Source organism: Erythrolamprus reginae, chromosome 8 (assembly GCF_031021105.1).
Source record: "Erythrolamprus reginae isolate rEryReg1 chromosome 8, rEryReg1.hap1, whole genome shotgun sequence".
Taxonomy (NCBI): domain Eukaryota; kingdom Metazoa; phylum Chordata; class Lepidosauria; order Squamata; family Dipsadidae; genus Erythrolamprus; species Erythrolamprus reginae.
In genome coordinates this window covers 28148239-28160877 of record NC_091957.1, presented here as the reverse complement: position 1 = coordinate 28160877, position 12639 = coordinate 28148239, and the positions used below count along the sequence as shown (strand labels likewise).

Sequence of the window (12639 nt, the reverse complement as noted above, 5' to 3'; positions counted from 1 at the left end):
CATCCCAAAAGACTCAAAAACAGCACTCGCCGAGCTGACTTAGACGCCAACTTGTTCCCGCAGTAACATTTGGCGTGAGGCTCCCAATCTTACAGCTGCCGCTTCCTCGGATCCTGCCTTCTGTGTGAGTGGTGTGGGCCAGTGGCAGCGGCTTTTCTGAGCATGCGAGGCTCCCAATGGGGAGGGCAACCAAGATGGCTCTCATTGCAAGCGCCACACTGCTCTCTTCGGCAGCCGGGAGGGGGAAGGAAAGGTGGGCGCTCTCGATCTCTACACGTGAAACAAACCTACCAAGGGAGAGAGGTGCCCACAGGACGGAAGACAGAAGCTCAGCTTTCCCCCATGCCTGCTTTCACGACATGGGGGAAAGCCGAACTTCTATCTTCCGTCGCATGGGCGCCTCTCTCCCTTGGTAGGTTTGTCTCGCATGTAGAGATCGAGAGCACCCACCTTTCCTTACCCGGCTTGCAAAATAGCAAAGCTGCTACCACCGCTGCTGACAGCTCAGAAAAACCTCCGCTGGCCGCCGCTGGAAAAAGCCTTTATCTAAGGAGCCACCACCACTTCCCCTGCCTGAAGCAAGCTGCCTGACAGGTTTGAAGACCAACTTCCAAGTTGGAAAACCCCCTGAGTTAGGAGTGCAAGGGTCTTCAAACCTGGCAAGTTTAAGGATTGTGACTGAAGGAGGAATTCTGGGAGTTGAAGTCCACAAGTCTTAAAGCTGTCAAGTTTGAAAGCCCCTGAGATAGGGGTTAGGAGTGTAAGGGTCTTCAAACCTGGCAAGTTTAAGGCTTGTGGACTTCAACTCCCATTCCTGAGGTAGTATGATTGAAGGAGGAATTCTAGGAGTTGAAGTCCATAAGTCTTGAAGCTGTCAAGTTTGAAGTTTGTAAAAAGTGTACATGGTTTTAAAAATTATACATGATTTTTAAAAGTGTACATGGTTTTAAACAGCATACATGGTTGTAAAAAGTATTCTGCTACACTGGTATTTTATTAAATAATATAATATTGCACCATTTTGTTCAGAGTACTTTTTTCCTTGTTTTCCTCCTCTAAAATCTATGTGCGCCTTATACACTGGTGCGCCTTATACACCGAAAAATACGGTATATGAATTTCAGACTTCTCCCACCCTCTAAAAAGTACGTTCTTATTTTGTTTTTTACTTTAAAATAAGGTATGTGTAGTGTGCATAGGGATTTGTTCATAGTTTATTTTATAGTCCGGCCCTCCAACAGTCCGAGGGACAGTGAACTGGCCCCCTGTGTAAAACGTTTGGGGACCTCTGCGTAAGAGTCTTAAGACTCATCTATGACGCCAGACCTGGGGTAATTAAATCTGCCCCCCCGACTAATAATTGTGATACATGGTGTGATTGTACAGTTTGATTGAATAATACATAGGGTTTTTAGCTATAGTTTTTTTTAATGTATTAGATTTGTACTGTATGCTGTGCTTTTATATTTACTCTGAGCCGCCCTGAATTTTCGGAGAAGGGCGGCATACAAATCTAAATAATAATAATAATAATAATAATAATAACAACAACAACAACAACAACAACAACAACAACAACAACAGAGCTCTAGATCCATCTGGAGCTCTGTTACCAGCTGCAGAGGGCTTTCCGGAAGCCTCTGACAGCAAAATGGAGGCCAGGGGCGACATGCACAAGCAGCGGCAAGTGGCTACAGAAGAAGGGAGCCGGCAAGGTGAGGCAGGTGTCAGGATGTTCAAGGCCTGGTAATTAGGGCAGCTCCACACATCCCCATGCCCACCGTAACTTAATTTTTACCCATGCGTCTCACCCCGTCCTCTTCACCCTGGGGTGGGCAGGATCTTAATTAGGGCTAATTTGGTGGGGTTGGGCTTATATTGGGCACAGGTGTAAAAATCAAGCTACGACTTACTTTCCAGAGAAACACAGCAAAAAGGGGGTAAAAAGGTGCATCTTATACAGTGGTACCTCTACTTAAGAACTTAATTCGTTCCATGACCAGATTCTTAAGTAGAAGCAATTTTTCTCGTAGGAATCAATGTAAAATCAAATAATGTGTACAAGCCCATTAGGAAAGAAATAAAAGCTTGGAATTTGGGTGGGAGGAGGAGGAAGAAGAGGAGGAGGATAGTCGCTGCTGAAGGAAGAAGGTGAAGTGATGGCCGGGATAAAGGGGGAATGGCAGGAAACTGGCCAGGCCTTGGTGCCACTCTCAAATTTCCTGGGAAATTTTTCTGGGCTCGGGTTGTTATGTAGAAAATGGTTCTTAAGAAGAGGCAAAAAAACCTTGAACACCTGGTTCTTATCTTGAAAAGTTCTTAAGTAGAGGCGTTATTAATTAGAGGTACCACTGTACTCTGAAAAATATGGTATTTTCCTCTTTTAAAATTTCTAATTGAGAAATCTGCTCAGCTCTTTTAAAAGTCTCCAGCTAGTCCATGGTGAATAAAACCACCTGCATTTTATTACTCCCTTGGTATTTCCGAGGGTCCCTAACAGGTTGTGACTATGAACTATGGTGAATTCCACCACCTTTTCAAAATCCATTTTAAAAACCATCCAGATCTGAATCGAAGGCCATATTTGCTACTCCTAATTACCTTAAATTGTGTGGCATTTCGAACTATAAGCCTTGGTTCAGTAAATTGGCAGTACGTGTAGCCAGCTGGAGCTTTCCTGACAGATCATTACTAAGCAAACCATGGTTTAGCTTCCAAGCAGTATGGATAGTAAGAAATTCTAAGAAGGATAGTTTTAACCATCTATACATCACTAGGACTTCCTCTTTGGTCTTTTTTGATTCATTGATTGGCCAATTATTTGTCCAGAATGGTATTTGGCAGTGATGGCGAACCTATGGCACGGGAGCGACAGGTGGCACACAGAGCCATATCTGCTGGCATGTGAGCCGTTGCCCTAGCTCAGCTTCAACGTGCATGTGTGTGCCAGCCAGATGGTTTTTGGCTCACACAGAAGTTCTGGGAGGGCGTTTTTGGCTTCCAGAGAGCCTCCGCAGGGGTGGGGAGGGCGTTTTTACCTTCCTCCAGCTCCAGAGAGCTTTGGAGCCTGGGGAGTGCAAAACACGATCCTACTGGGCCCACCAGAAGTTGAGAAACAGCCTGTTTCCAAGCTCCAGAGGGCCTCCGAGGGGTGGGGGAAGCTGTTTTCGCCCTCCCTAGGCATTGAATTATGGGCGTGGCCACTCGCCCATGCACAATAGTGTACACACGTACTCTTTCAGCACCTGAGGAAAAAAAGGTTCACTATCACTGGTTTATGGTTTCCTGCTTGAGCAACGGGTTGTACTAGAAGACCTCCAAGGTCCCTCCTTACTTTATTCTATCTTCTGTGAGCCACTTAATGTACTTCTTAAAACATGCCTGTTGCCCTTCCCTGCAGGGATATAGAAACTACAATGCTGCTCCCATGTTTATTCTTTCTGCCTCAAACACCTCCTGTTTTTATTTCCCCCCTCTTAGGGACAAAAGAGATTTTGTTTCTGCTGGTGCGGCCGCTGGAGTAGCTGCAGCCTTTGGGGCGCCCATCGGAGGGACGCTTTTCAGCCTGGAGGAAGGGTCCTCCTTTTGGAACCAGGGCCTCACCTGGAAAGTGGTGAGACCAAATTCTCAGCTCGGCTCCAACTGGTGCGTCAGGGCGCAAGACCCTTCCTATCCCATGTTTACGTGTTTCTGGAGGGCTGTCGACAGGCTCCGAATACGGCATAGACAGACAGTCCTCGACCTACGATTGCAATTGAATACCAAACTTTTTGCAGCTAAGCGAGACTGTTAACCCGCAAAGCATCCCTGGCCTGCTCTTGTGTTGCCTTATGCAAAAGGGGGTGGGAAAACCGACAAAGCAGAAGCACATTCCAAACATGTCAAGATTCTCACTGCCCCTACCCTCCTTGCCTCAAAAATTGCTACATCAATCCTGGGGATGACCTGAGTTTGCATGGTTTTTTTTCCTACCAGCTCTTCTGCTCCATGTCCGCCACCTTCACCCTCAACTTTTTCCGCTCTGGCATTCAGTTTGGAAGCTGGGGGTCTTTCCAGTTGCCAGGGTTGCTGAATTTTGGAGAGTTCAAGGTAGGCCTTACTTGACTCTAAATCTCTTTTTCTTTGGTTAGAAAATCATCTTCCTCCAAAAAAAAACCCCAATGTAGAAAAATGTCCTTGACTAATAATAATTTAGTCTTCTATCCAGGGTGTCCAACAAACCTGTAAAACAGGGAAATCGGGGAATTATCAGGGACATATCAGGGAATTTGTGAAAAAAATGGAATAAATCAGGGGGAATAAACTGTATTAAAATGTTTAAAAGTCAGGGACAAATCATGTAAAAAACAACAACAATCGCACTGCCTGGCAGAGTCAAGCAAAAATGAGCGTAACTTTGGCAACAACTTGCTTCCTCAGCTACCTATATTTCTCCACGGCTTAGCCGTTTAGTATGACATCATCTATGACCGGGCCTTAATGAGATTGCAAGTTACAGGAAAATGTCAGGGAAATATCGGGATTTCAAAATGCTTTCCCCCTGGATATCCTGTCTTTCCTTCCCCTGGGGTTTCCACATAGGAGGGGGCCTCTTAGAGAAGCAACCCTGACTGAGAATGGCCTCAGTGTCTTCCTTGATGCAGACGTTCTGACCCAGCTCTCCAAATATGACAAAAACCTCTGAAGTTAAATCAACGCTTTATTTATTAGGAGCACTGGCAGCCCCAGCAAAAAGTTTTGCTCTTAATGCAGGCTAACAAGTCCATTCAGCAGGGAGATTAATACTTGTCTGCCATATCTATTCAACTCTGCCGCCTGCGTTTTCTCCCCAGAGCTAGGGTGGGGCCTCACTAGCAGTGGTGGCTCTTCCGTCCCAAGGACCGTCCCATAGATTTCCACTGCTCTCCTCTCCTCTGCCTTTTGTGCATCAGGCACTGGACCCAGCTGTTCCTCCTCTTCCTCATCAGCCACCTCCAGACCTGGGGGCTGTTGACTCTCCATCTGAGGGCTGATGGATGGCCCAGGCTCTGCCTCTCTCTCTCTCTCTCTCTCAGCAAGTCTCCAGGACCAAGTTAGAGAAAGCTGGATTGTGGCTATGAAACATGCAAGGCTCGCCCAGAAAGTAATGCACCACATTTTTTTTCTTCAACAATTATTTATTGAACACAATGAAACTTACACACAAGAAAATTATGTTTCTTTTGCACTCCCTACTTTTTCACATAATCTCTGTCCCGTTCTATGGCCTTCCTCCAGTGAGACATAAGAGCATGTATGCCCTGTCAGTACCACTCCTTGTTCTGGTCACGAAGCCATTTCTGCACTGTAATGGCCTCACCCTCTGTGCCCAGCGACTAACCATCTTTCTTTCGACTACAGATTCTCCATACACTGTACACAAACGTTTGTGAATGTTTCCAACAGTTTCTTTCTCCGCGGTGAGAAATTCAATGGCGACCCGCTGCTTGTAATGTACATCCCTTACAGGTGCCATTTCGAAACATTGCTACGCTATCTGTCTGAAGAAACACAAAATTTACAAACGCACTCCTGACAATTCAAATAATGTGTATCTAAAGTTTCGCATTCGTACCATTACTGTAGGCTGAGGAAAAAAATATGTGCTGCATTACTTTCTGGGCGACTCTCGTACCATTTCCCTTTGTTGTCTCTGTTTTCTCCCTTCCTCCAGTGTCCAGAATCTAACAAAAAATGTCACCTGTGGACCATCGTGGACCTGGGTTTCTTCATCCTGATGGGGGTCGGTGGGGGCCTATTAGGGGCCACCTTCAACTGCATCAACAAGAGGCTGGCAAGATACCGCATGAGGAATGTGCACCCTAAGCCCAAGCTGGTCAGGTACCGGGGCCTTTTCTGTGCTTGGATGATGTTGACTTGTAACGGGTGCTGGAATTGGGGATGTCTGGTTGAATGAAAAGATCAACTAGGGGAGACATGATAACAGTGTTCCAATATCTCAGGGGTTGCCCCAAAGAAGAGGGAGTCAACCTATTCTCCAAAGCACCTGAGGGTAGAACAAGAAGCAACAGATGAAAACTAATTTTATTTTAAGATGGCGATCAGTGCAGATGCTTAATTACATCGCTAGGCAGTGAAAGTTAAAAAAAGTTAAAATAACTCAACTATAGATTTAGCAAAATCAGCAAAAACAGCAAACCAGATTCAACCTAACAATAAGGAACCAGATTCAACTTAACAATAAGGAACCACGAGAGACAACAAGAAACTAAAAGCAGCAAACGGAGGGGAGGGAGGGAGTGAAACAGAGAGCACCTTACCAGAAAGAAAGAGAAAAGAAAAACCACGCTGTCGTTTACTAAAGTGTAAAGCGAGAGAGACTGAACCAAAAAATACCTAACAGAGGGAGTACATTACCAGAGAGGGAGAGAGAAAGGCAACCTATGTATGTAACTCTGCCATTACCCAGCTGAGGCAACCCGATTAGTTCTGCTGCCCCCAGCTGATTTAAATTACTTCCATGCTATAGAAACCTCCCAGCTGATCTCCATACTGTTTTAACTGCAATTGCAACTAAAGTGCCTGCCGAAGCAGCACCAAGCAAGACAAACAAGGCACAGCCGATTCCCCACAGCCCTGCAACTTAAACTGGGGGAAAGGTGAACCTCCAAGAGCCCTATTCCCTAGCCAGCCCTACACAACTGACTCCAATAAGCCCAACAAAGTTACCTGGGAGCTTGCAAAGAAAAGTCCTCAGTGAAGAGCCATCAGCCTCCTGCAGCTCATTTCAACAGCGTTAGGAGCCAACTGACTCTGCAAATGCCTGAGCCTTCCCAACGCTGATTTAGGATTAGGCACCGCCATTACCACGTGTTCCATCAATTTAACAAAGACCAAGAGACTTCCTGTGGTCTTGGAAGTGAAAGCTTCTATCAATTTGAAAAGTCACCTAATCTGGCAGCAACGCTCCAGCTCCCCCTAGTGGTTGGGAGGGATCCTAGCAATCATATTTTCAGATATATCTACCAGCCAAGCTATCAACTAAAGCTTGAGACATCTGAAGCTTGTAAACCAGGGCTAGGGCCTTGTTCCTGACGCACAGCTGACGCAGGAGGTTCCCCTGAGCCCCTGACATCAGCGGAAGTAACCCAAGACTTTGCTCCGCAGCCTCCTCAAACCCCCAGCAGCAATCCCAACGCCCAGCTGACAGCGGAGCCTTGCACAGGCATACAGCTGACGTAGGAACGTCAGCGGAAGTAGCCCAAACCCGCTCCGTGATCCGGCTTTATCCGCAGCCTCCTTTAACCCCCAACAACAATCCCAACGTCCAGCTGACATCGGTGCTTCGCACTAGCATACAGCTGACAGTGGGAACGTCAGCGGAAGAAGCCTTAATCTCCTAGCTGACACAGGGGGTTCCCCAGACGTCAGTGTACGAAGAAGCCACAGCCCGGCTACAACGTAAGAATCTGAGCTTCAGGGGGTAATTTGCATACTCCTGGTGCATGCTGGGAAGAAGCTAAAAGCTCACCGCGAGGCAAAAGAACACCGGGTTTGCTGACCAGGGAAGCAGAGGAAATCACCAACCCAGCAACAAGAGCAGACATGTCACCTCTGCACTCTCCCGCACCCACCCTGCAACCTACCACACACATAAAGAACAACACAGAGAGAGAGAGAGAAGACACACCAACCATGCACACAGAAGTCACTCCCCGAACAAGCATAGATGAAGACGGAACTGAATCCATGGTGTGCTGCAGTTTGTGCTCCATGTACTCACTCCTCCCCTCAAACCTCATAAACTTTACCTGCAACAAATGCAAACTCATCCAGCTACTTGAGGAAAAAATCGAAAACCTAGAGAAAAACCTAACAACCCTGAAGCACCAACATCACAATGAGAAAATCCATCAGACTCCCAACAAAACCAACACCCCAGAGGACCTAAGCCGAATCCATGCCCCAGAAGCAGTAAATAGCTGGACACACATCACCCTAAGATGAAAAAACAAGCCTCCACCAACTCCAACCCTCCTCCTCCCAACCCCACTGCCTACAAGCAACAAATATTCAGCACTCTCGGAACAAGAAAACCTGCAAACATCTGACAAAGAACCACCAAGAACCAAGCACAACACAACTCCACCAAAAGCCTCAACAACAGAAGCTAACCTCCCTCACCCCAAGCCAGCCAAAAAGAAAAGGAGAGTACTGGTAATTGGAGACTCAATCCTCAGGGGAACTGAGCCTCCCATCTGCAGACCAGACAACCAATCTAGAGAGGTGTGCTGCCTCCCTGGAGCTAAAATCTCTGACATAACTGAAAACCTCACCAAAATACTCAAACCCACGGACTACTACCCACTATTGGTGATTCATGCGGGAACCAACGACACAGGGAAAGACATGAACCAAATTATGAAAGACTATGACCACTTGGGCAACACAATCAGAAAAACAGGTGCTCAGGTTGTTTTTTCTTCCATCCTCCCCACTAGAGGACGACACCCCGCCAGAGAATGCAAAATCCCGCAGATAAATCACTGGCTTAAAGGATGGTGTCGCCATAAGAACTTTGGCTTCCTCGACCATGGCCTGCACTATCTCCAAGAAGGGCTTCTAGCAAGTGACGGGCTACACCTCACTAGAGCGGGGAAGAACCTCCTAGGCAACCGACTAGCCCAACTCATCAGGGGGGCTTTAAACTAGCTCTGACAGGGGAGGGTGACCAAACTATACGACAAAACACTGAACAAAACAAGGAAGGGGAACGGGACAAGCCTACAAACAAACCTGAGAATAAAAAATTTCTACCTGCAAACAAACACAAACATCTAAAATGCCTGTACACGAACGCACAAAGCTTGGGAAACAAACAGGATGAACTGGAATTATTATTACACGAGGGCCAATACGATCTAATTGGAATCACAGAAACCTGGTGGGACGAAACACACGCCTGGAACACACAGATAATGGGTTACAACCTCTTCAAGAAGAACAGGTCAAACAAGAAAGGAGGAGGTGTTGCACTATACATCAAAGACCACTACACTGCCACAGAACTACATCCAACCAAAGATGATAACCCCCTAGAAATCATATGGGTCAACATAAAAGAAAAAAAGAGCAACACCACAATTGGAGTATACTACAGACCACCCAATCAAACAGACACAATGGACGACCTCTTCACATGCCAACTAACAGACATATGCAACAAACACAGCACAACAATAATGGGGGACTTCAACTAACCAGACATCAACTGGAAAACTAACTCAGCACCAAGCGGAAAGTCTGCCAAATTTCTTTCCAGTCTAGCTGACAACTTTCTAACCCAAAAAGTTGAAACAGGAACCAGAGGGAATGCTATATTAGACCTAATACTAACAAACAGGGAAGAAACAATAGAGGGAACAGAAGAAGAAGGGAAACTGGGAGAGAGTGACCACGTCATCCTCAAATTCAACATAGTGCAATCACTAGCTACTATACCCAACACCACTACAGTCCCAGACTTCAGAAAAGCGGACTTTAACAAGCTCAGAGCGAACCTTGAACAATGCCCCTGGAACGAACTCTTAGAAGGAAAAACCACTCAGGAAGCCTGGGTGATCCTAAAAAACAGCATCATAGATGCCCAAAACAACGCAATCCCTATGAAAAGGAAAAACAGGAAAACCAAAACTAAACCTGCATGGCTAAACAAAGCCCTCGCAGATGACATAAAAGGAAAAAAAGCTTAAGTACAAACAATGGAAAGAAGGACTCATAAACTAAGCGGAATACCAGCAAACAGCCAGTTCCTGCAAACAAAAAATAAAAACAGCAAAGGCACAATATGAACAACACCTTGCAGTGGAAGTCAAAGACAACAAAAAAAGATTCTTCCAACACATCAACAATAAGAAGAAAATCAAAGAAACAATCGTCACACTAAAAAACGAAGAGGGTAGAGAAATCACAGACAGCAATGACCAAGCACAGCTACTCAACGCCTACTTTGCATCAGTCTTCACACAAAAGGGAACCTCCCTCCAACCAATCTGCAATTTAACTGCAACAAACTGCCCCAGAACCGAACTCAACATAGACAAAAGCACAGTGAGGGACTACCTGAGGGAACTCAACGAATACAAATCACCAGGGCCAGACGGACTTCACCCCAAAGTCCTAAAAGAATTGGCAGACACCATAGCGGAACCACTCCTCCTCATCTACCAAATATCCTGGACCACTGGAGACCTACCGGAAGACTGGAAGCGAGCTGACGTAGTCCCCATCCACAAAAAAGGCAAAAAGACCGACCCAGGCAACTACAGACCAATCAGTCTGACCTCTATACCTGGAAAAATACTGGAGAAAATAATCAATAAACAACTTACCCACTTCCTAGAAACAAACAAGATCATATCCAATAGCCAGCACGGATTCATCAGAAACAAATCATGCCAAACCAATCTCATATCATTTTTCAACACCATAACCAAGTCAGTTGACCAATGCAACTCAGTGGACCTCATATACTTGGACTTCAGTAAGGCTTTCGATAAAGTCGACCACAATCTCCTAATCCACAAACTAGAAAAAAATGGAGTAGACTACTACACACGTAGATGGATAAACACTTGGCTGACCAACCGCACCCAACGAGTTGTCCTCAATGGCACCAAATCCACATGGAAAAAAGTAGACAGTGGAGTACCACAGGGCTCTGTCCTGGGTCCTGTACTCTTTAACATCTTCATCAACGACCTGGACGAGGGAATAAAAGGGGAACTAATAAAATTTGCAGATGACACCAAGCTGGCGGGGGTAGCCAACACCCTTGAGGACAGGCTCAGAGTACAAGAAGACCTAGACAGACTATCACAGTGGGCCCATACCAACAAAATGAGGTTCAACACCGACAAATGCAGAGTCCTCCACCTCGGCAAAAAGAACCCTAGACGTACATACAGCCTGGGAGATACCCCACTCAGCAATAGTGACTGCGAAAAAGATCTTGGAGTCTTGGTGGACAATCAACTAAACATGAGTCAGCAATGTGCAGCAGCAGCCAAAAAAGCCAACTCAATCCTAAGCTGCATCAACAGAGGAATACGCTCCAAGACCAGGGAAGTACTAATACCACTCTACTATGCAGTGATCAGACCCCACCTGGAGTACTGCATCCAATTTTGGTCACCTCACTACAAAAAAGACATCGAAACTCTGGAGAAGGTGCAAAAAAGAGCAACCAAAATGATTAGGGGACTCGAAACCAAGACTTACGAAGAGAGATTGAGAGAACTGGGCATGGACAGCCTAGAAAAAAGAAGGTCTAGAGGGGACATGATAGCAGTTTACAGATACTTGAGGGGTTGCCACGGTGAGGAGGGGGTCTCTTTATTCCCCAGGGCACCAGAGGGCCGGACGAGGAACAATGGTTGGAAGCTGACCAAGGAGAGATTCAACCTGGAAATAAGGAAGAACTTCCTGACGGTCAGAGCGATCAACCAATGGAACTGCCTGCCAGGGGAGGTGGTGAACTCCCCAACTCTGGACACCTTCAAGAGGAGATTGGACTTCCATTTGGCTGGGGTGCTGTAGGGTTTCCTGCTCAGGCAGGGGGTTGGACTCGATGACCTAACGGTCCCTTTCAACTCTATTAATAAACAAATAATCAAGGAGAGAAGCAACTAAGAACTAAAGAGCAATTTCCTGACTGTTGTGGTTGGCTTCAGGCCAGCTCCTATGGCTGCTGTGGTTGGCTTCAGGCCAGCTCCTTTGACTCAGAAGAGTGGGAACCGTCTGATCACAGAAGACCTGTCTGGCTGGAGGAGGAATCAGACAGTGAACCAGAAGGAGGCAGGAATGAGGAAGGGGTTAGAGAGGCAGAGAGGGAAATGGAGCCAGTCATATCTCCAGATGGGGTTTCCTCTGAATCAGGGGGAGGACATCATGAATAATCCTGTTCTCAATGTTCAGGTTAGGAGAATGATGGGACGCCAAGAGCAGCTGCGCAAAAGGAGAAGCATATTCTAGGTCACAGGTGTTAATAAATAATAAATAATTTATTTGATTTGTATGCCGCCCCTCTCCGAGGACTCGGAGCGGCTCACAACAGGACAATACACAATATACAAATCCAATAGTTAAAAACAATTTTTAAAAAACCTGATAAAAATAAGAATGAATGACGCTGCCACAGCCTTGAAAAAGGGGCGTTTGCAGATGACAATGTGGGAGTTTATCCATTCAGTTCTTGGAGCGACTGATGAATTGTAGTTTCGTGTTTTCTGTGGATACCTTTGGACATTCTGACATTTAAGCCATGAGTTTTGGCTAACATAAGGCTTCTGTACTGACTTGAGTGAATTAACTTGGACCTGCTGGACTGTTAAACTAAGATTGCTCTGAAACTCTGTGGCTTGCAGCCTTCTGAATATAAAGAACACCTCTTTGCTTTATTTTTAAAAGCCTCTCTATGTGTTTGTGTGTGTGTGTGTGTGTTTGTTTGTTTGTTTGTTTAATTACTTCGTTTCTGGGTGGCCTGGGGCCAGGCAGAACACAGAACAATTAACCAGTGGAACAACTTGCTTCCAGAAGTTGTGAATGCAGGGGAGATTTTTAATAAGAGGCTGGACAATCACATGTCTGAAATGGTATAGG

General features: G+C 46.0%; 1 protein-coding gene across 3 annotated transcripts in view; it reads left to right on the top strand.

The window, feature by feature from the left end:
* Positions 1-12639, top strand: part of CLCN6 (chloride voltage-gated channel 6) — a 164519-nt gene that overhangs the window by 24963 nt on the left and 126917 nt on the right. For all 3 annotated transcript variants that reach the window (XM_070759492.1, XM_070759493.1, XM_070759491.1), the window contains exons 10-12: positions 3481-3613; positions 3976-4089; positions 5693-5859. In XM_070759492.1, coding sequence (XP_070615593.1) covers positions 3481-3613; positions 3976-4089; positions 5693-5859 — 414 coding nt within the window. The remainder of the gene's footprint in view (positions 1-3480; positions 3614-3975; positions 4090-5692; positions 5860-12639) is intronic.